Genomic DNA, 24,433 nt, shown 5'->3' with positions numbered 1-24,433 from the left:
TGACCGAGTGCTGTAGAGTACACACTAATAATAATAACATGTTAGTAGGCCACTTGGCAGCATGCAGGGGCCATGAGGAACCCATGCGGGGGCCATGCTGGAATCAAACTCCACTTCCTGGTGTTTCCCATGTGGGGGCCATGCTGGAATCAAACTCCACTTCCTGGTGTTTCCCATGCGGGGGCCATGCTGGAATCAAACTCCACTTCCTGGTGTTTCCCATGTGGGGGCCATGCTGGAATCAAACATCACATCTCTGGTGTTTCCCATCTGGGTGCCATGCTGGAATCAAACCTCACATCTCTGGTGTTTCCCATGCAGGGGCCATGCTGGAATCAAACCTCACATCTCTGGTGTTTCCCATGTGGGGGCCATGCTGGAATCAAACCTCACATCTCTGGTGTTTCCCATGCAGGAACCATGCTGGAATCAAACATCACATCTCTGGTGTTTCCCATGCAGGGGCCATGCTGGAATCAAACCTCACATCTCTGGTGTTTCCGGCAGCATCCATGCTCTAACCCACTGAGCTATGGTGAACCCAAGTGTTAGACTAGTGTCACAGACTAGTGTCACAGACTAGTGTCACAGACTAGTGTTACAGACTAGTGTTACAGACTAGTGTTACAGACTAGTGTCACAGACTAGTGTTACAGACTAGTGTCACAGACTAGTGTCACAGACTAGTGTTTTACTGACTAGTGTCACAGACTAGTGTTATAGACTAGTGTTACAGACTAGTGTTACAGACTAGTGTCACAGACTAGTGTTACAGACTAGTGTCACAGACTAGTGTTACAGACTAGTGTTACCGACTAGTGTCACAGACTAGTGTTACAGACTAGTGTTGCAGACTAGTGTTACAGACTAGTGTTACAGACTAGTGTTACAGACTAGTGTCACAGACTAGTGTTACCGACTAGTGTCACAGACTAGTGTCACAGACTAGTGTTACAGACTAGTGTTACAGACTAGTGTCACAGACTAGTGTCACAGACTAGTGTTACAGACTAGTGTCACAGACTAGTGTCACAGACTAGTGTTACAGACTAGTGTTACAGACTAGTGTCACAGACTAGTGTTACCGACTAGTGTTACAGACTAGTGTTACAGACTAGTGTCACAGACTAGTGATACAGACTAGTGTCACAGACTAGTGTCACCGACTAGTGTCACAGACTAGTGTTACAGACTAGTGTTACAGACTAGTGTTACAGACTAGTGTCACAGACTAGTGTCACAGACTAGTGTTATAGACTAGTGTTACAGACTAGTGTCACAGACTAGTGTCACAGACCAGTGTTACAGATTAGTGTTACAGACTAGTGTCCCAGACTAGTGTCCCAGACTAGTGTTACCGACTAGTGTTACAGACTAGTGTTACAGACTAGTGTCACAGACTAGTGATACAGACTAGTGTCACAGACTAGTGTCACCGACTAGTGTCACAGACTAGTGTTACAGACTAGTGTCTCAGACTAGTGTTACAGACTAGTGTTACAGACTAGTGTCACAGACTAGTGTCCCAGACTAGTGTCCCAGCCTAGTGTTACAGACTAGTGTTACAGACTAGTGTCACAGACTAGTGTCACAGACTAGTGTCACAGACTAGTGTGACAGACTAGTGTTACAGACTAGTGTCACAGACTAGTGTTATAGACTAGTGTCACAGACTAGTGTTACAGACTAGTGTCACAGACTAGTGTTACAGACTAGTGTTACAGACTAGTGTTACAGACTAGTGTTACCGACTAGTGTCACAGACTAGTGTCACAGACTATTGTTACAGACTAGTGTTGCAGACTAGTGTCGCAGACTAGTGTCACAGACTAGTGTCACAGACTAGTGTCACAGACTAGTGTTACAGACTAGTGTCACAGACTAGTGTTACAGACTAGTGTCTCAGACTAGTGTTACCGACTAGTGTCACAGACTAGTGTCACAGACTAGTGTCACAGACTAGTGTTACAGACTAGTGTTACAGACTAGTGTTACAGACTAGTATCACAGACTAGTGTCACAGACTAGTGTCACAGACTAGTGTTACAGACTAGTGTCACAGACTAGTGTCACAGACTAGTGTTACAGACTAGTGTTACAGACTAGTGTCACAGACTAGTGTCACCGACTAGTGTCACAGACTAGTGTTACAGACTAGTGTTACAGACTAGTGTTACAGACTAGTGTCACAGACTAGTGTCACAGACTAGTGTTATAGACTAGTGTTACAGACTAGTGTCACAGACTAGTGTCACAGACTAGTGTCACAGACTAGTGATACAGACTAGTGTCACCGACTAGTGTTACAGACTAGTGTTACAGACTAGTGTCCCAGCCTAGTGTTACAGACTAGTGTCACAGACTAGTGTCACAGACTAGTGTCACAGACTAGTGTTACAGACTAGTGTTACAGACTAGTGTTACAGACTAGTGTCACAGACTAGTGTCACAGACTAGTGATACAGACTGGTGTCACAGACTAGTGTCACCGACTAGTGTCACAGACTAGTGTTACAGACTAGTGTTACAGACTAGTGTTACAGACTAGTGTCACAGACTAGTGTCACAGACTAGTGTTACAGATTAGTGTTACAGACTAGTGTCCCAGACTAGTGTCCCAGACTAGTGTTACCGACTAGTGTTACAGACTAGTGTTACAGACTAGTGTCACAGACTAGTGATACAGACTAGTGTCACAGACTAGTGTCACCGACTAGTGTCACAGACTAGTGTTACAGACTAGTGTCTCAGACTAGTGTTACAGACTAGTGTTACAGACTAGTGTCACAGACTAGTGTCCCAGACTAGTGTCCCAGCCTAGTGTTACAGACTAGTGTTACAGACTAGTGTTACAGACTAGTGTTACAGACTAGTGTCACAGACTAGTGTCACAGACTAGTGTTACAGATTAGTGTTACAGACTAGTGTCCCAGACTAGTGTCCCAGACTAGTGTTACCGACTAGTGTTACAGACTAGTGTTACAGACTAGTGTCACAGACTAGTGATACAGACTAGTGTCACAGACTAGTGTTACAGACTAGTGTTACAGACTAGTGTCACAGACTAGTGTCCCAGACTAGTGTCCCAGCCTAGTGTCACAGACTAGTGTTACAGACTAGTGTTACAGACTAGTGTTACAGACTAGTGTCACAGACTAGTGTCACAGACTAGTGTTACAGATTAGTGTTACAGACTAGTGTCCCAGACTAGTGTCCCAGACTAGTGTTACCGACTAGTGTTACAGACTAGTGTTACAGACTAGTGTCACAGACTAGTGATACAGACTAGTGTCACAGACTAGTGTCACCGACTAGTGTCACAGACTAGTGTTACAGACTAGTGTCTCAGACTAGTGTTACAGACTAGTGTTACAGACTAGTGTCACAGACTAGTGTCCCAGACTAGTGTCCCAGCCTAGTGTTACAGACTAGTGTTACAGACTAGTGTTACAGACTAGTGTCACAGACTAGTGTTACAGACTAGTGTTACCGACTAGTGTCACAGACTAGTGTCACAGACTAGTGTCACAGACTAGTGTCACAGACTAGTGTTATAGACTAGTGTCACAGACTAGTGTTACAGACTAGTGTCACAGACTAGTGTTACAGACTAGTGTTACAGACTAGTGTTACCGACTAGTGTCACAGACTAGTGTCACAGACTATTGTTACAGACTAGTGTTGCAGACTAGTGTCGCAGACTAGTGTCACAGACTAGTGTCACAGACTAGTGTTACAGACTAGTGTCACAGACTAGTGTCACAGACTAGTGTCTCAGACTAGTGTTACCGACTAGTGTCACAGACTAGTGTCACAGACTAGTGTCACAGACTAGTGTTACAGACTAGTGTTACAGACTAGTGTTACAGACTAGTATCACAGACTAGTGTCACAGACTAGTGTCACAGACTAGTGTTACAGACTAGTGTCACAGACTAGTGTCACAGACTAGTGTTACAGACTAGTGTTACAGACTAGTGTCACAGACTAGTGTCACAGACTAGTGTCACAGACTAGTGTTACAGACTAGTGTTACAGACTAGTGTCACAGACTAGTGTTATAGACTAGTGTTACAGACTAGTGTTACAGACTAGTGTCACAGACTAGTGTCACAGACTAGTGTCTCAGACTAGTGTCACAGACTAGTGTTACCGACTAGTGTCACAGACTAGTGTCACAGACTAGTGTCACAGACTAGTGTCACAGACTAGTGTTACAGACTAGTATCACAGACTAGTGTCACAGACTAGTGTTACAGACTAGTGTCACAGACTAGTGTCACAGACTAGTGTTACAGACTAGTGTTACAGACTAGTGTCACAGACTAGTGTCACAGACTAGTGTTACAGACTAGTGTCACAGACTAGTGTTACAGACTAGTGTTACAGACTAGTGTCACAGACTAGTGTTACAGACTAGTGTTACAGACTAGTGTCACAGACTAGTGTTACAGACTAGTGTTACAGACTAATGTCACAGACTAGTGTCACAGACTAGTGTTACAGACTAGTGTCACAGACTAGTATTACAGACTAGTGTTACAGACTAGTGTTACCGACTAGTGTTACAGACTAGTGTTACAGACTAGTGTCACAGACTAGTGTTACAGACTAGTGTTACAGACTAGTGTCACAGACTAGTATTACAGACTAGTGTTACAGACTAGTGTTACCGACTAGTGTTACAGACTAGTGTCACAGACTAGTGTTACAGACTAGTATCACAGACTAGTGTCACAGACTAGTGTTACAGACTAGTGTTACAGACTAGTGTCACAGACTAGTGTCACAGACTAGTGTTACAGACTAGTGTCACAGACTAGTGTTACAGACTAGTGTCACAGACTACATTTTACATTTTATTCATTTAGCAGACGCTCTTATAGTGTTACAGACTAGTGAAGCCAGGTGTGGTTTACTCCCAGACTTTGTGGCGCGAACTGCTCCTTCTGTTTGTCCAATCAGACCGAGACCCTCTCGGCCACTTCCAAAACTCTCCAGCTAGGTTGTCTTACAACCCGGCCACAGCTGTAGCGTCGGAAATAGATTCACTGTGTCACCTTACTGTTATCAATATCACTGACCTGGAATGTTCTAAGGTGATATTTTCTATTGAGTTGGATTGAATCCAGACAGATGATCGAGTTCAACATTTCATCGATAGGTTAGGTTTTAATCTGGATATTATAGTAGCAGATGTTTCTCATGTGCCTCTTTTTTTTTTTACGGTAAAAATATGCAGGCGGTTATGAGAGACGCCATTTTATGGAAGATGCTATCACCTTGTATTTTCTGGACTAGGCTACATGCAGGCAGTTCTGTCTTCTTCTCATCACCAAATCTCCCAAAAGGAGCCTTTCCCCAAAATGTATGGGGGGAGACTTAAAATACTTTTCTGACCAGCATCCCATTGACCGCTCAACTAGCCCAAACCCTAACCATAACCCTAACCCTAACCATTACCTTAACCCTAACCCTAACCCTAACCCTAACTCTAACCCTAACCCTAACCCTAACTCTAACCCTAACTCTAACCCTAACTCCAACCCTAAACTAATTTGAACCAATTCAGAAATGAAATATTGGTTTGCACGTCATCCACGTCCCCTTACTTGTTATGTCATATTTCAGGGCCCTGAAAGGCGTGTCCTGGAGAGCAATGTAAACATTCTGTGTTCCGCCATTTGAAACTGAACCCCTCTCCACGTACAGACACACCATGTGACCCTCCCACAGCCTAGTGGTCTAGAGTTGCATCTGAAATTGCACCCTATTCCCTATATAGTTTCACCAGGGTAAAAGTAGTGGACTACAGTATATAGGGAATAGGGTGCCATTTAAGACCCACCCCTCGTGGTTCTGATCTGGTGGTCCTCTCGGAATAGCTAGTGGCCTTTACTTAGGAACTCTACCATGTGGAATGACAGTCAGTGGTAGGCTGAGGCTTGGGCTGGGGCTGAGGCTTGGGCTGAGGCTTGGGCTGAGGCTGCGGCTGAGGCTGCGGCTGGGGCTGAGGCTGAGGCTGGGGCTGAGGCTGGGAAACCATATCTCTGCGTCAGGGAAGGGGAATGTAATCATGTATTGCGGGTCATGTTTTCGAACCTTTCATTGGATAGTTCAAAATAATGTTAGGTTAGAATGTTATAGAACGTTAGGTTAGAATGTTATAGAATGTTAGGTTAGAATGTTAATAGAACCTAATAGAATGTTAGGTTAGAATGTTATAGAATGTTAGGTTACAATGTTAATAGAACCTAATAGAATGTTAGGTTAGAATGTTATAGAATGTTAGGTTAGAATGTTATAGAATGTTAGGTTAGAATGTTAATAGAACCTAATAGAATGTTAGCTTACGATGTTAGTTTTCTTTTCAGTTGTTTCCAAATGACTTTTGGAACTGAATGTACTGTACCTACATATACTACAGAATGTATAGAAAAGGAAAGATATTGAAAGATATTGAAAAAGGAAAGATATTGAAAAGGAAAGATATTGGTTGCCTGACGACTTAAACTGAATTGTTCCGCTGCTCTGTGTTCGCTACATACTTCAGTCTGAGACTGCCATCGCTGAAGTAGTTTGTGGTGACATCAAAATGAGGGGTGTTGTACAAAACAAAGTCATCAGCGATTGGATCATCTCTAACCAATCAGAGTATCAATGCCAATTACGAATTTTCAAAAACGTCGCTTTATTCACGTGTGTTCTGTCTCTGGCCCAACCCATTGGTTTCTGGGACCAATCAGAAAGTTTAGAATGTGTTTGCGTTCTAGAAATTGACAGGGAGGTACTCAGATCCAGACTCATCGCAGAGAAGAAACGAACGTCCGTGGGCGTGGCCTAGCGTTTGGCCAGTGCAAGGAGTTTGGGAAGCCAGGCAAAGATATTGGTACTTTAAGGTTTTGATTTTCATTCTGAAAACAATTTTTGACGGCAAGGTCGTACTGAGGTTACATGATTTCCATTTGAGTTGTTTTTAAAATGTCTGTTTTACTGCCTGGAACTCAAACCAACAGGATATTTTCCAGGTCTGTACAGACTCCTGTCTCTATTGGTAATACACTATATGGCTGTTCAAATGACAACTACAATTAGAAAAACATTATTGTTCACCCAATGAGTAAATGTGTCTTTGTCTTCACAATAACAATGATTGACATAAAAATAAACATTGAAAAGATGAATGTTTCTGTTTTCTCCCAACGTTCCAGAGAGACAACGACAGAGAGCACAAAGTCAGGCTGGCCATTGGTAACGGTGTGAGAGCAGAGATATGGAAGGAGTTCCTCAACCGCTTTGGGAACATGGACGTGAGGGAGTTTTATGCTTCAACTGAGGGCAACGTGGGATTCGTCAACTACACCGGGAAGATAGGAGCTATCGGACGAGTCAACTACCTACACCGGGTAAGGACTGACTCCTGAACAGCCCTGACTCCTGGGCCAGGATTTATAATGCCTCTCAGAGTAGGAGTGCTGATCTCGGATCAGGTCCCCCCTGTTCATTAAATCTTATTCATTATGATCTAAAAGGTCAAATTGATCCTAGATCAGCACTCTTTACTCTGAGACACTTTATGAATAAGGGGCCTGAAGATCTGACTTCTAAGAACCAGGGTTGGGGACAATTCCATTTAATATCAGTTACTGAATTGAAATGGAATTGACCCCAACTCTACTGAGATATCATGCCTCCCTCTACATTTACATTACATTTTAGTCATTTAGAAAACTCTCTTATCCAGACTCACTTATAGTTAGTGCGTTTATCTTAGGATAGCTAGATACTTTTATTTGTATTAAATTGGTAAAGGTTTTACGTTGTAGAAAATGTACATTGGACATTTTACCAGGTCCGAAAATCAACTGAAATACCGTGCCTTTATCACAGTGATGCCTCTCCTCTCCCTCTTATAGAAGCTGTTTCACTATGTTCTGATCATGGTGTCTCTCCCTCTTATAGAAGCTGTTTCACTATGTTCTGATCATGGTGTCTCTCCCTCTTATAGAAGCTGTTTCATTATGTTCTGATCATGGTGTCTCTCCCTCTTATAGAAGCTGTTTCACTATGTTCTGATCATGGTGTCTCTCCCTCTTATAGAAGCTGTTTCACTATGTTCTGATCATGGTGTCTCTCCCTCTTATAGAAGCTGTTTCACTATGTTCTGATCATGGTGTCTCTCCCTCTTATAGAAGCTGTTTCACTATGTTCTGATCATGGTGTCTCTCCCTCTTATAGAAGCTGTTTCACTATGTTCTGATCATGGTGTCTCTCCTGTCCCTCTTATAGAAGCTGTTTCACTATGTTCTGATCATGGTGTCTCTCCCTCTTATAGAAGCTGTTTCACTATGTTCTGATCATGGTGTCTCTCCCTCTTATAGAAGCTGTTTCACTATGTTCTGATCATGGTGTCTCTCCCTCTTATAGAAGCTGTTTCACTATGTTCTGATCATGATGTCTCTCCCTCTTATAGAAGCTGTTTCACTATGTTCTGATCATGGTGTCTCTCCCTCTTATAGAAGCTGTTTCACTATGTTCTGATCATGATGTCTCTCCCTCTTATAGAAGCTGTTTCACTATGTTCTGATCATGGTGTCTCTCCTGTCCCTCTTATAGAAGCTGTTTCACTATGTTCTGATCATGGTGTCTCTCCCTCTTATAGAAGCTGTTTCACTATGTTCTGATCATGGTGTCTCTCCCTCTTATAGAAGCTGTTTCACTATGTTCTGATCATGGTGTCTCTCCCTCTTATAGAAGCTGTTTCACTATGTTCTGATCATGGTGTCTCTCCCTCTTATAGAAGCTGTTTCACTATGTTCTGATCATGGTGTCTCTCCCTCTTATAGAAGCTGTTTCACTATGTTCTGATCATGGTGTCTCTCCCTCCTATAGAAGCTGTTTCACTATGTTCTGATCATGGTGTCTCTCCCTCTTATAGAAGCTGTTTCACTATGTTCTGATCATGGTGTCTCTCCCTCTTATAGAAGCTGTTTCACTATGTTCTGATCATGGTGTCTCTCCCTCTTATAGAAGCTGTTTCACTATGTTCTGATCATGGTGTCTCTCCCTCTTATAGAAGCTGTTTCACTATGTTCTGATCATGGTGTCTCTCCCTCTTATAGAAGCTGTTTCACTATGTTCTGATCATGGTGTCTCTCCTGTCCCTCTTATAGAAGCTGTTTCACTATGTTCTGATCATGGTGTCTCTCCCTCTTATAGAAGCTGTTTCACTATGTTCTGATCATGATGTCTCTCCCTCTTATAGAAGCTGTTTCACTATGTTCTGATCATGGTGTCTCTCCCTCTTATAGAAGCTGTTTCACTATGTTCTGATCATGGTGTCTCTCCCTCTTATAGAAGCTGTTTCACTATGTTCTGATCATGGTGTCTCTCCCTCTTATAGAAGCTGTTTCACTATGTTCTGATCATGGTGTCTCTCCCTCTTATAGAAGCTGTTTCACTATGTTCTGATCATGGTGTCTCTCCCTCTTATAGAAGCTGTTTCACTATGTTCTGATCATGGTGTCTCTCCCTCTTATAGAAGCTGTTTCACTATGTTCTGATCATGATGTCTCTCCCTCTTATAGAAGCTGTTTCACTATGTTCTGATCATGGTGTCTCTCCCTCTTATAGAAGCTGTTTCACTATGTTCTGATCATGGTGTCTCTCCCTCTTATAGAAGCTGTTTCACTATGTTCTGATCATGGTGTCTCTCCCTCTTATAGAAGCTGTTTCACTATGTTCTGATCATGATGTCTCTCCCTCTTATAGAAGCTGTTTCACTATGTTCTGATCATGGTGTCTCTCCTGTCCCTCTTATAGAAGCTGTTTCACTATGTTCTGATCATGGTGTCTCTCCCTCCTATAGAAGCTGTTTCACTATGTTCTGATCATGGTGTCTCTCCTGTCCCTCTTATAGAAGCTGTTTCACTATGTTCTGATCATGGTGTCTCTCCCTCTTATAGAAGCTGTTTCACTATGTTCTGATCATGGTGTCTCTCCCTCTTATAGAAGCTGTTTCACTATGTTCTGATCATGGTGTCTCTCCCTCTTATAGAAGCTGTTTCACTATGTTCTGATCATGGTGTCTCTCCCTCTTATAGAAGCTGTTTCACTATGTTCTGATCATGGTGTCTCTCCCTCTTATAGAAGCTGTTTCACTATGTTCTGATCATGGTGTCTCTCCCTCTTATAGAAGCTGTTTCACTATGTTCTGATCATGGTGTCTCTCCCTCTTATAGAAGCTGTTTCACTATGTTCTGATCATGGTGTCTCTCCTGTCCCTCTTATAGAAGCTGTTTCACTATGTTCTGATCATGGTGTCTCTCCTCTCCCTCTTATAGAAGCTGTTTCACTATGTTCTGATCATGGTGTCTCTCCCTCTTATAGAAGCTGTTTCACTATGTTCTGATCATGATGTCTCTCCCTCTTATAGAAGCTGTTTCACTATGTTCTGATCATGGTGTCTCTCCTGTCCCTCTTATAGAAGCTGTTTCACTATGTTCTGATCATGGTGTCTCTCCCTCCTATAGAAGCTGTTTCACTATGTTCTGATCATGGTGTCTCTCCTGTCCCTCTTATAGAAGCTGTTTCACTATGTTCTGATCATGGTGTCTCTCCCTCTTATAGAAGCTGTTTCACTATGTTCTGATCATGGTGTCTCTCCCTCTTATAGAAGCTGTTTCACTATGTTCTGATCATGATGTCTCTCCCTCTTATAGAAGCTGTTTCACTATGTTCTGATCATGGTGTCTCTCCCTCTTATAGAAGCTGTTTCACTATGTTCTGATCATGGTGTCTCTCCCTCTTATAGAAGCTGTTTCACTATGTTCTGATCATGATGTCTCTCCCTCTTATAGAAGCTGTTTCACTATGTTCTGATCATGGTGTCTCTCCCTCTTATAGAAGCTGTTTCACTATGTTCTGATCATGGTGTCTCTCCCTCTTATAGAAGCTGTTTCACTATGTTCTGATCATGGTGTCTCTCCCTCTTATAGAAGCTGTTTCACTATGTTCTGATCATGGTGTCTCTCCCTCTTATAGAAGCTGTTTCACTATGTTCTGATCATGGTGTCTCTCCCTCTTATAGAAGCTGTTTCACTATGTTCTGATCATGATGTCTCTCCCTCTTATAGAAGCTGTTTCACTATGTTCTGATCATGGTGTCTCTCCCTCTTATAGAAGCTGTTTCACTATGTTCTGATCATGATGTCTCTCCCTCTTATAGAAGCTGTTTCACTATGTTCTGATCATGGTGTCTCTCCCTCTTATAGAAGCTGTTTCACTATGTTCTGATCATGGTGTCTCTCCTGTCCCTCTTATAGAAGCTGTTTCACTATGTTCTGATCATGGTGTCTCTCCCTCTTATAGAAGCTGTTTCACTATGTTCTGATCATGGTGTCTCTCCCTCTTATAGAAGCTGTTTCACTATGTTCTGATCATGGTGTCTCTCCCTCTTATAGAAGCTGTTTCACTATGTTCTGATCATGGTGTCTCTCCTGTCCCTCTTATAGAAGCTGTTTCACTATGTTCTGATCATGGTGTCTCTCCCTCCTATAGAAGCTGTTTCACTATGTTCTGATCATGGTGTCTCTCCCTCTTATAGAAGCTGTTTCACTATGTTCTGATCATGGTGTCTCTCCCTCTTATAGAAGCTGTTTCACTATGTCCTGATCATGGTGTCTCTCCCTCTTATAGAAGCTGTTTCACTATGTTCTGATCATGGTGTCTCTCCCTCTTATAGAAGCTGTTTCACTATGTTCTGATCATGATGTCTCTCCCTCTTATAGAAGCTGTTTCACTATGTTCTGATCATGATGTCTCTCCCTCTTATAGAAGCTGTTTCACTATGTTCTGATCATGGTGTCTCTCCCTCTTATAGAAGCTGTTTCACTATGTTCTGATCATGGTGTCTCTCCCTCTTATAGAAGCTGTTTCACTATGTTCTGATCATGATGTCTCTCCCTCTTATAGAAGCTGTTTCACTATGTTCTGATCATGGTGTCTCTCCCTCTTATAGAAGCTGTTTCACTATGTTCTGATCATGGTGTCTCTCCCTCTTATAGAAGCTGTTTCACTATGTTCTGATCATGATGTCTCTCCCTCTTATAGAAGCTGTTTCACTATGTTCTGATCATGGTGTCTCTCCCTCTTATAGAAGCTGTTTCACTATGTTCTGATCATGGTGTCTCTCCTGTCCCTCTTATAGAAGCTGTTTCACTATGTTCTGATCATGGTGTCTCTCCCTCTTATAGAAGCTGTTTCACTATGTTCTGATCATGGTGTCTCTCCCTCTTATAGAAGCTGTTTCACTATGTTCTGATCATGATGTCTCTCCCTCTTATAGAAGCTGTTTCACTATGTTCTGATCATGGTGTCTCTCCTGTCCCTCTTATAGAAGCTGTTTCACTATGTTCTGATCATGGTGTCTCTCCCTCTTATAGAAGCTGTTTCACTATGTTCTGATCATGATGTCTCTCCCTCTTATAGAAGCTGTTTCACTATGTTCTGATCATGATGTCTCTCCTGTCCCTCTTATAGAAGCTGTTTCACTATGTTCTGATCATGGTGTCTCTCCCTCTTATAGAAGCTGTTTCACTATGTTCTGATCATGGTGTCTCTCCCTCTTATAGAAGCTGTTTCACTATGTTCTGATCATGGTGTCTCTCCTGTCCCTCTTATAGAAGCTGTTTCACTATGTTCTGATCGTGGTGTCTCTCCCTCTTATAGAAGCTGTTTCACTATGTTCTGATCATGGTGTCTCTCCCTCTTATAGAAGCTGTTTCACTATGTTCTGATCATGATGTCTCTCCCTCTTATAGAAGCTGTTTCACTATGTTCTGATCATGGTGTCTCTCCCTCTTATAGAAGCTGTTTCACTATGTTCTGATCATGATGTCTCTCCCTCTTATAGAAGCTGTTTCACTATGTTCTGATCATGGTGTCTCTCCCTCTTATAGAAGCTGTTTCACTATGTTCTGATCATGATGTCTCTCCCTCTTATAGAAGCTGTTTCACTATGTTCTGATCATGGTGTCTCTCCCTCTTATAGAAGCTGTTTCACTATGTTCTGATCATGGTGTCTCTCCTGTCCCTCTTATAGAAGCTGTTTCACTATGTTCTGATCATGATGTCTCTCCTGTCCCTCTTATAGAAGCTGTTTCACTATGTTCTGATCATGGTGTCTCTCCCTCTTATAGAAGCTGTTTCACTATGTTCTGATCATGGTGTCTCTCCCTCTTATAGAAGCTGTTTCACTATGTTCTGATCATGGTGTCTCTCCCTCTTATAGAAGCTGTTTCACTATGTTCTGATCATGGTGTCTCTCCCTCTTATAGAAGCTGTTTCACTATGTTCTGATCATGGTGTCTCTCCCTCTTATAGAAGCTGTTTCACTATGTTCTGATCATGGTGTCTCTCCCTCTTATAGAAGCTGTTTCACTATGTTCTGATCATGGTGTCTCTCCCTCTTATAGAAGCTGTTTCACTATGTTCTGATCATGGTGTCTCTCCCTCTTATAGAAGCTGTTTCACTATGTTCTGATCATGGTGTCTCTCCCTCTTATAGAAGCTGTTTCACTATGTTCTGATCATGATGTCTCTCCCTCTTATAGAAGCTGTTTCACTATGTTCTGATCATGATGTCTCTCCCTCTTATAGAAGCTGTTTCACTATGTTCTGATCATGGTGTCTCTCCCTCTTATAGAAGCTGTTTCACTATGTTCTGATCATGGTGTCTCTCCCTCTTATAGAAGCTGTTTCACTATGTTCTGATCATGGTGTCTCTCCCTCTTATAGAAGCTGTTTCACTATGTTCTGATCATGGTGTCTCTCCTGTCCCTCTTATAGAAGCTGTTTCACTATGTTCTGATCATGGTGTCTCTCCCTCTTATAGAAGCTGTTTCACTATGTTCTGATCATGGTGTCTCTCCCTCTTATATAAGCTGTTTCACTATGTTCTGATCATGGTGTCTCTCCTGTCCCTCTTATAGAAGCTGTTTCACTATGTTCTGATCATGATGTCTCTCCCTCTTATAGAAGCTGTTTCACTATGTTCTGATCATGGTGTCTCTCCCTCTTATAGAAGCTGTTTCACTATGTTCTGATCATGGTGTCTCTCCCTCTTATAGAAGCTGTTTCACTATGTTCTGATCATGGTGTCTCTCCCTCTTATAGAAGCTGTTTCACTATGTTCTGATCATGGTGTCTCTCCCTCTTATAGAAGCTGTTTCACTATGTTCTGATCATGGTGTCTCTCCCTCTTATAGAAGCTGTTTCACTATGTTCTGATCATGGTGTCTCTCCCTCTTATAGAAGCTGTTTCACTATGTTCTGATCATGGTGTCTCTCCCTCTTATAGAAGCTGTTTCACTATGTTCTGATCATGGTGTCTCTCCCTCTTATAGAAGCTGTTTCACTATGTTCTGATCATGGTGTCTCTCCCTCTTATAGAAGCTGTTTCACTATGTTCTGATCATGGTGTCTCTCCTGTCCCTCTTATAGAAGCTGTTTCCTTATGCTCTGATTAAATACGACACAGAGAGAGATGAACCAATCAGAGACTCTACCGGACTGTGTGTAGAAGCTCCTAAAGGTGAGATACTCTTTCATAGGTGTGTTAGTGTTGGGCAGGAACAAAAGCCTGCACCCACTGTACTGTGGCTCTCCAGGGCTGGAGTTGGAGGCTCGTTCTGTACTGTTTATTCATTTATTAATTGCTTTTATTCAACCAGGGAGGTTATTGTGGACACATTCTGGTTTACAATAATGACCTGAAAATCACACAGATCTCAATGTATATTATGCTATTCATGTGTGTGTGTATGGCCCTTTCCCTAAGGCAGAGACTGTGGAGGTCTACATTATGGTGTGTGTGTCTTCCTGAAGGTGAGACAGGACTGTTGGAGTAGGTCTACATTATGGTGTGTGTGTCTTCCTGAAGGTGAGACAGGACTGTTGGAGTAGGTCTACATTATGGTGTGTGTGTCTTCCTGAAGGTGAGACAGGACTGTTGGAGTAGGTCTACATTATGGTGTGTGTGTCTTCAAGAAGGTGAGACAGGACTGTTGGGTATAGGTCTACATTATGGTGTGTGTGTCTTCCTGAAGGTGAGACAGGACTGTTGGTGTCGAAGATCACAGACATCGCTCCTTTTGTTGGATACGCTAAGAACAGCCAGCAGACAGAGAAGAAGAGACTGAGAGACGTGTTTCAGAAAGGAGATCTGTACTTTAACAGTGGAGACCTGCTGAAGATAGACCAGGACAACTTTATTTACTTTCAGGATCGAGTCGGAGATACATTCAGGTACATATCCTGACCTACAGTATGACTTTCCAAATATATGGAACCATATTCTATTATATTCTATGATATTGACTGGAGTTGTATTGACCCCTACAGGTGGAAGGGAGAGAACATATTATATGATATTGACTGGAGTTGTATTGACCCCTACAGGTGGAAGGGAGAGAACATATTATATGATATTGACTGGAGTTGTATTGACCCCTACAGGTGGAAGGGAGAGAACATATTATATTATATTGACTGGAGTTGTATTGACCCCTACAGGTGGAAGGGAGAGAACGTGGCCACAACTGAAGTAGCTGACATCCTCACCCTGATAGACTTTGTCCAAGAGGCGAATGTCTACGGCGTCCAAGTACCAGGTAAATCTAACCCTAACCTTAATCCAAGTACCAGGTAAATCTAACCCTTACCTTAATCCAAGTACCAGGTAAATCTAACCCTTACCTTAATCCAAGTACCAGGTAAATCTAACCCTAACCTTAATCCAAGTACCAGGTAAATCTAACCCTTACCTTAATCCAAGTACCAGGTAAATCTAACCCTTACCTTAATCCAAGTACCAGGTAAATCTAACCCTTACCTTAATCCAAGTACCAGGTAAATCTAACCCTAACCTTAATCCAAGTACCAGGTAAATCTAACCCTTACCTTAATCCAAGTACCAGGTAAATCTAACCCATACCTTAATCCAAGTACCAGGTAAATCTAACCCTTACCTTAATCCAAGTACCAGGTAAATCTAACCCTTACCTTAATCCAAGTACCAGGTAAATCTAACCCATACCTTAATCCAAGTACCAGGTAAATCTAACCCATACCTTAATCCAAGTACCAGGTAAATCTAACCCTTACCTTAATCCAAGTACCAGGTAAATCTAACCCTTACCTTAATCCAAGGACCAGGTAAATCTAACCCTTACCTTAATGCAAGTACCAGGTAAATCTAACCATTACCTCTGTAGCTCAGCTGGTAGAGCACGGCGCTTGTAACGCCAAGGTAGTGGGTTCGATCCCCGGGACCACCCATACACAAAAATGTATGCACGCATGACTGTAAGTCGCTTTGGATAAAAGCGTCTGCTAAATGGCATATTATTATTATTAATCCAAGTACCAGGTAAATCTAACCCTTACCTTAATCCAAGTACCAGGTAAATCTAACCCTTACCTTAATCCAAGTACCAGGTAAATCTAACCTTTACCTTAATCCAAGTACCAGGTAAATCTAACCCTTACCTTAATCCAAGTACCAGGTAAATCTAACCCTTACCTTAATGCAAGTACCAGGTAAATCTAACCCTTACCTTAATCCAAGTACCAGGTAAATCTAACCCATACCTTAATCCAAGTACCAGGTAAATCTAACCTTTACCTTAATCCAAGTACCAGGTAAATCTAACCCTTACCTTAATGCAAGTACCAGGTAAATATAACCCTTACCTTAATCCAAGTACCAGGTAAATCTAACCCTTACCTTAATGCAAGTACCAGGGAACCCTAACCCTAACCTTGATCGAGGGACCAGGTAACCCTAATCTTGATCCAAGTACCAGGTAACCTTAACTCGAACGCAAACAGTGGCAATTGGACCTAAGCCTTCCAACACGTTGTACCAAACTAAAAAATCTTGAAAAATAACAGAAACATAGCATCACTTAATGCACCCAACTAAATGAAACAGGCCTGAGGCCGAGCCATGCTTGGGGCTGCCACTCACACAGAGGCAGCGCCCTCATGGATAATGCTACCAACAACCACAACCACGCTGCTTACACAGCCTGTGGTAGCCTGACGCCATCACTATCACACTATCACCACGACAACAACAGTGACACATCAGAGGATGTGTGTTTGACAGGCTGGTGATGCTGAAGGAACAGTGACTGTAATATGCAGTGCGCCACGTAGGAGAGAACACACATAGGGTTTATAGAAAGAGAGCAGTCACACTCAACATGGTGTAAAACAAAACAAAAAATCCCCCCAAAATCTGTTAGTTTAAGCTAGAGATATCTTGCATTGGATGCGTCTCAATCCACCACATCCGCCGATGTCACACTTCCGCATCTGGGGTGAAAGGTGACGGAGCTAGAGCGGTGTTTGCCAGACCATGAGACGTCCCGAAGATCGGCCTTCTCACAAAATCGTCTGTAGCGTCCGAACGGTTTGGCCGACAAAACTATTACGAAAGATGAGACTCTCACAAATACGATGGTGTTCTCTGTTTTGCTCTATGACCCCCACAGGTCCCCCCGGTATCAGTTGAAAAGATGAAGGAAGGTATCAATGGAGACTGTTTACTGCCAAAAATAAGGGGTTAAATACATGTAATAAAAAATAAAACAAATGTTTCGTGATCTTTCTTATATCTCTCAGATATAGGACAGACACTTCAGAACAAACTTCCTTTTGTTGTTTTTTAGGGACTATCTGTTGTTCCATGTAGTGAATCTGTTAGTCAATGTGTTTGTATGGGCTAATAGCAGTAAGGACAAATTCAATTTTTTTTATACTTCAAGGGGTCTTAAAATTCAAAATCAAATAACTAAATGATCCTTGGTATGACCTTCTTAAAACAATTCCATATAGCTTAGTAGAAAGCTCAGGTGCATCCTGTTTCCATTGATCATCCTTGAGATGTTTCTACAACTTGATTAGAGTCCACCTGTGGTAAATTCAATTGATTGGACATGATTTGGAAAGGCACGAACCTGTCCATATAAGGTCCCACAGTTGACAGTGCATGTCAGAGCAAAAACCAAGCCATCAGTTCGAAGGAATTGTCTGTAGAGCTCCGAGACAGGATTGTGTCGAGGCACAGATCTGGGGAAGGGAAACAAAACATTTCTGCAGCATTGAAGGTTCCCAAGAACACAGTAGCCTCCATCATTCTTAAATGGAAGAAGTTTGAAACCACCAAGACTCTTCCTAGAGCTGGCTGCCCAGCCAAACTGAGCAATTGGAGGAGAAGGGCCTTGGTCAGGGAGGTGACCAAGAACCCGATGGTCACTCTGACAGAGCTCCAGAGTTATTCAGGCGAGATGGGAGAACCTGCCAGAAGGACAACCGTCTCTGCAGCACTCCACCAATCAGGCCTTTATGGAAGAGTAACCAGACGGAAGCCACTCCTCAGTAAAAGGCACATGACAGCTCGCTTGGAGTTTGCCAAAAGGCACCTAAAGGACTCTCAGACCATGAGAAACAAAATTCTCTGGTCTGATGAAACCAAGATTGAACTCTTTGGCCTGAATGCCAAGTGTCACGTCTGGAGGAAACCTGGCAGCATCCCTACGGTGAAGCATGGTGGTGGCAGCATCATGCTGTGGGGATGTTTTTCAGCGGCTGGGACTGGGAGACTAGTCAGGATAGAGGGAAAGATGAACGGAGTAAAGTACAGAGAGATCCTTGTCATTATGGGGTATTGTGTGTAGATTGATGAGGGGTGGGGGGAAAGTATTGAATCCGTTTTAGAATAAGGCTGTATCTTAACAACATGTGGAAAAAGTCAAGGGGTCAGAATACTATCCAAATACACTGCAAAAAGCCAGTAGGTCCCAGTCATAATAATACAAAAACACAACCATTAGGCTAAGCATTTCCCAATCGAAATGTACAACAATCACTTCCCATTGCAAACATCTTTTTCACATTCAGCACACAAAGTAACCGGTGCTCTAAAGTTTAACTGGTGCTCTAAAGTTTAAAAACTGCAACAATGTTTCACAGACGTTATTTTCAACGCGATAGCTAAAAACAGCAAACGAGCTGATATAAGAATCACTGTTCCACTCACCAGACGATGATCATTTGAAACTTAACTTCTTGTTGAAAGTTTGAGTGGAATTATCTTCTGGTGTTTGTTTCATTAGTCCACTGTTGATACAGTCCCAAAATGTTTTGCATGTCAGCAGTCAAGTTTAAAATAACTTTAAAATACAGAAAGTGTCACAGTATGATGCGTTCTGATTGTTTAGTTGTTGGAATGAGTGATTGTTGTGTTCTGATTGTTCAGTTGTAGGAATGAGTGATTGTTGTGTTCTGATTGTTTAGTTGTAGGAATGAGTGATTGTTGCGTTCTGATTGTACAGTTGTAGGAATGAGTGATTGTTGTGTTCTGATTGTACAGTTGTAGGAATGAGTGATTGTTGTGTTCTGATTGTTTAGTTGTAGGAATGAGTGATTGTTGTGTTCTGATTGTTTAGTTGTAGGAATGAGTGATTGTTGCGTTCTGATTGTACAGTTGTAGGAATGAGTGATTGTTGTGTTCTGATTGTTTAGTTGTAGGAATGAGTGATTGTTGCGTTCTGATTGTTTAGTTGTTGGAATGAGTGATTGTTGTGTTCTGATTGTTTAGTTGTTGGAATGAGTGATTGTTGTGTTCTGCCTCCAAGGCCACGAGGGGAGGATCGGAATGGCTGCCGTCACGGTGAAGGAGGGAGAACAGTTTGATGGCAACAAAACGTTCAGCCATGTAGCCAGCTACTTACCGCCATATGCACGGCCACGCTTCATACGCATTCAGGTAACTATTGAAAAGTCTTTCTTCTTACATTACATTATTAATTGTAGACTATTCATATTATTATTTATTAGAAAGTAGAATCAACATTTTTGCTTTTGTCTCGACCTACGGGTTGAAAAATGGAGCATATATCAGAGTGTGTGTGGACCAATGTTCCCTCTAAGCTGCGGGCAGGCGCGCAGTAGCCCAGAGACTACCGTGCAGTAGCCCAGAGACTACCACGCAGTAGCCCAGAGACTACCATGCAGTAGCCCAGAGACTACCGTGCAGTAGCCCAGAGACTACCGTGCAGTAGCCCAGAGACTACCATGCAGTAGCCCAGAGACTACCATGCAGTAGCCCAGAGACTACCATGCAGTAGCCCAGAGACTACCGTGCAGTAGCCCAGAGACTACCGTGCAGTAGCCCAGAGACTACCATGCAGTAGCCCAGAGACTACCATGCAGTAGCCCAGAGACTACCATGCAGTAGCCCAGAGACTACCGTGCAGTAGCCCAGAGACTACCGTGCAGTAGCCCAGAGACTACCATGCAGTAGCCCAGAGACTACCATGCAGTAGCCCAGAGACTACCATGCAGTAGCCCAGAGACTACCATGCAGTAGCCCAGAGACTACCATGCAGTAGCCCAGAGACTACCATGCAGTAGCCCAGAGACTACCATGCAGTAGCCCAGAGACTACCATGCAGTAGCCCAGAGACTACCATGCAGTAGCCCAGAGACTACCATGCAGTAGCCCAGAGACTACCATGCAGTAGCCCAGAGACTACCATGCAGTAGCCCAGAGACTACCATGCAGTAGCCCAGAGACTACCGTGCAGTAGCCCAGAGACTACCGTGCAGTAGCCCAGAGACTACCGTGCAGTAGCCCAGAGACTACCGTGCAGTAGCCCAGAGACTACCGTGCAGTAGCCCAGAGACTACCGTGCAGTAGTCCAGAGACTACCGTGCAGTAGCCCAGAGACTACCGTGCAGTAGCCCAGAGACTACCGCGCAGTAGCCCAGAGACTACCGCGCAGTAGCCCAGAGACTACCGCGCAGTAGCCCAGAGACTACCGCGCAGTAGCCCAGAGACTACCGCGCAGTAGCCCAGAGACTACCGTGCAGTAGCCCAGAGACTACCGTGCAGTAGCCCAGAGACTACCGTGCAGTAGCCCAGAGACTACCGTGCAGTAGCCCAGAGACTACCGTGCAGTAGCCCAGAGACTACCGTGCAGTAGCCCAGAGACTACCATGCAGTAGCCCAGAGACTACCATGCAGTAGCCCAGAGACTACCATGCAGTAGCCCAGAGACTACCATGCAGTAGCCCAGAGACTACCATGCAGTAGCCCAGAGACTACCATGCAGTAGCCCAGAGACTACCATGCAGTAGCGCAGAGACTACCATGCAGTAGCCCAGAGACTACCATGCAGTAGCGCAGAGACTACCATGCAGTAGCCCAGAGACTACCATGCAGTAGCCCAGAGACTACCATGCAGTAGCCCAGAGACTACCATGCAGTAGCCCAGAGACTACCATGCAGTAGCCCAGAGACTACCATGCAGTAGCCCAGAGACTACCATGCAGTAGCCCAGAGACTACCATGCAGTAGCGCAGAGACTACCATGCAGTAGCCCAGAGACTACCATGCAGTAGCGCAGAGACTACCATGCAGTAGCCCAGAGACTACCATGCAGTAGCCCAGAGACTACCATGCAGTAGCCCAGAGACTACCATGCAGTAATATCATCCCACAGAGAGAAGCACGAGATTGAACTACACTTTCTAGAGCAGTGGTCACCAACTGGTCGATCTCCTAGTTGATTGGCAAACGGGGGGGGGGATAATGGGAATAATAATAATGCATTTTATTTTGTAAAGTGGTTTCTTGCATCAAACACAACAATATTTTCAGTCACCTCCTTGTCTGAAGGACAAGTAGATAAACAGGTTAATGTCAAGCCCTGCCTGTTTTTTCCCCAAAAGTCTCATGGAATGTAGGCCTACATTGAACACCACACATTAGCTGCTACTGTAGGCTGACTGATAGAACAGTTATTTCCATGTTAAAATGTTATGGGATGCATTTTTCTCCATTGTTTTTGATGGTAGGCCACTCTGGTAGGCCTACATTATGATCAAATAGCCACAGTAGCCTACTTAAAGCGGGTACAGCCTCAGTGTTCACAGTAAACGCTCGCTGGAAGTTGCACAGAATTTTCACAATGTTCAAGTTTGAACTCAGCAGACCTGAAATTTATTTGGAGGGAACATTGGTGTGGACTCTTTTTTGCTTATGAGATCAGGGGCTTTTCTGGATAACATTTTTTTTAGAGGCACCCATCTTGGCGACGTAGAGAAATGTTTGCATTTTTAAGCCAATTTCCTGCAATTGTACACTTTTCTCCATAAAGCTGAGACAGGTTTTTGCAGTTTTAAAGCTAATTTCCTGCAATTCTAGGCATTTTACCATGTTTAATGCTGTGTTCTTTTGCTCAAACATAAAAACTAAATCTATACTGCTAAATTCATAGTTTTTGTAATTTTCTATCCTCCCCCACTGTCTAGCTTTTATTTAGGTGATTGTTAGTTCTCAAAGATTATATTATTTACAAATATATATTTTAGTCGTCTACACTGAAATGTTTTTCCCAGCCCAAGGATTTCAATGGCAGAAACATCACTGGAGATGAATAGTCCACTGAGCTAAAAGCCTGTGTGTGTTTGTCTCTCTTTCTCTTTCTTTCTTTCTCTCTCATATCCAGAATGCGGTGGAGGTGACGGGGACCTTCAAGCAGATGAAGGTGAGGTTGGTGGAGGAAGGTTTCGACCCGGCCTGCATCCCAGACCCTCTGTACATCCTCCAGGAGAAAAAGCAGAGCTACACACCAATGTCTGGCCAGGTCTACAGCTCCATAGTGTCAGGCAACATCAAGCTGTGAACACATCTGAGCTTCAACTACTCTTGGGTCCTGTTCATTAGGGCATAAAATGGAAAACGTTTCAAAAAAACGTTTCGCAACGGAAAACAAAAATGAGCATTACTTAGTCCCTACCTGTTTTAGTCCACGCCAGCCCAGGACCTCCACATCCGGCTTCTTCACCTGCGGGATCGTCTGAGACCAGCCACCCGGACAGCTGATGAAACTGAGGAGTATTTCTCTCTGTAATAAAACCCTTTTGTGGGGAAAAACTAATTCTGATGGGCCTGGCTCCACAGTGGGTGGGCCTATGCCCTCCCAGGCCCACCCATGGCTGCGCCCCTGCCCAGTCATGTGAAATCCATAGATTAGGGCCTAATGAATTTATTTCAATTGACTGATTTCCTTATAAGAACTGTAACTCAGTAAAATCGTTGAAATTGTTGCATGTTGCGTTTATATTGTTGTTCAGTAGACTAGTGACCTTTTGGGGAAACTGCCACTCTTCGCCCCAGCGACTGTAATTGTTTTTGTTTTGTTGTTGAAACAGAGGAGAGGCATATCCGTCAGCGTGGTAAAACATTTTCTATAAAAACGATTCACCAAAACAACCTATTTTAAAAATGTCTGAAGCACAGGATCAATCAATCAATCAATTAAATGTATTTATAAAGCCCTTTTTACATCAGCAGATGTCACAAAGTGCTATACAGAAACCCAGCCTAAAACCACAAACAGCAAGCAATGCAGATGTAGAAGCACGGTGGCTAGGAAAATCTCCCTAGAAAGGCAGAAACCTAGGAAGAAACCTAGAGAGGAACCAGGCTCTGAGGGGTGGCCAGTCCTCTTCTGGTTGTGCCGGATGGAGATTATAACAGTACATGGCCATTAAGGCCAGATTTTTCTCCAAGATGTTCAAACGTTCATAGATGACCAGCAGGGTCAAATAATAATCACAGTGGTTGTAGAGGTTGCAACAGGTCAGTACATCAGGCGTAAATGTCACTTGGCTTTTCATAGCCGGGCATTTAGAGGTTGAAATAGCAGGTGTGGAAGAGAGAGAGAGTTGAAAACAGCAGGTCTGGGACAAGGTAGCACGTCCGGTGAACAGGTCAGGGTTCCATAGCCGCAGGCAGAAGAGTGGAAACTGGAGCAGCAGCACGACCAGGTGGACTGGGGACAGCCAGGAGTCATCAGGCCAGGTAGTCCTGAGGCATGGTCCTAGGGCTCAGGTCCTCCGGGAGGGGAGGGAGAGAGAGAGAATTAGAGGGAGCATACTTAATTAGAGGGAGCACACTGGATAAGACAGGAGAATAACACCAGATATAACAGACTGACCCTAGCCTCCCGGCACATAGACTATTGCAGCATAGATACTATAGGCTGAGACGGGGGGGTCGGGAGACACTGTGGCCTCGTCTGACGATACCCCCGGACAGGGCCAACCAGGCAGGACATAACCCCACCCACTTTGCCAAAGCACAGCCCCCACACCACCAGAGGGATATCAACAGACCACCAACCTACAAGGCTGAGTATAGCCCACGAAGACCTCCTCCACTGCACGAGCCCGAGGGGGCGACAAACCGGACAGGAAGATCACATCAGTGACTCAACCCACTTAAGTGATGCACCCCTCCTAGGGATGGCATGGAAGAGCACCAGTAAGCCAGGGACTCAGACCCGTAATAGGGTCA

At 43.5% G+C, this 24,433-nt stretch overlaps 1 protein-coding gene across 1 annotated transcript in view; it reads left to right on the top strand.

The window, feature by feature from the left end:
* LOC311111897 (long-chain fatty acid transport protein 2-like) overlaps positions 1 to 23,181 on the top strand; it is a 39,182-nt gene extending 16,001 nt beyond the window's left edge. The window contains exons 5-10 of the mRNA XM_084154818.1: positions 7,212 to 7,406; positions 14,503 to 14,593; positions 15,108 to 15,306; positions 15,574 to 15,671; positions 19,704 to 19,834; positions 22,581 to 23,181. Coding sequence (XP_084010944.1) covers positions 7,212 to 7,406; positions 14,503 to 14,593; positions 15,108 to 15,306; positions 15,574 to 15,671; positions 19,704 to 19,834; positions 22,581 to 22,757 — 891 coding nt within the window. The 3' untranslated portion in view covers positions 22,758 to 23,181. The remainder of the gene's footprint in view (positions 1 to 7,211; positions 7,407 to 14,502; positions 14,594 to 15,107; positions 15,307 to 15,573; positions 15,672 to 19,703; positions 19,835 to 22,580) is intronic.
* Positions 23,182 to 24,433: the final 1,252 nt, after the last annotated feature.

This window comes from Coregonus lavaretus (genome assembly GCF_964263955.1).
Source record: "Coregonus lavaretus genome assembly, chromosome: 37".
Lineage (NCBI taxonomy): Eukaryota > Metazoa > Chordata > Actinopteri > Salmoniformes > Salmonidae > Coregonus > Coregonus lavaretus.
The sequence above is the reverse complement of the archived record's forward strand: the minus strand, read 5'-3'. Positions and strand labels throughout refer to the sequence as shown.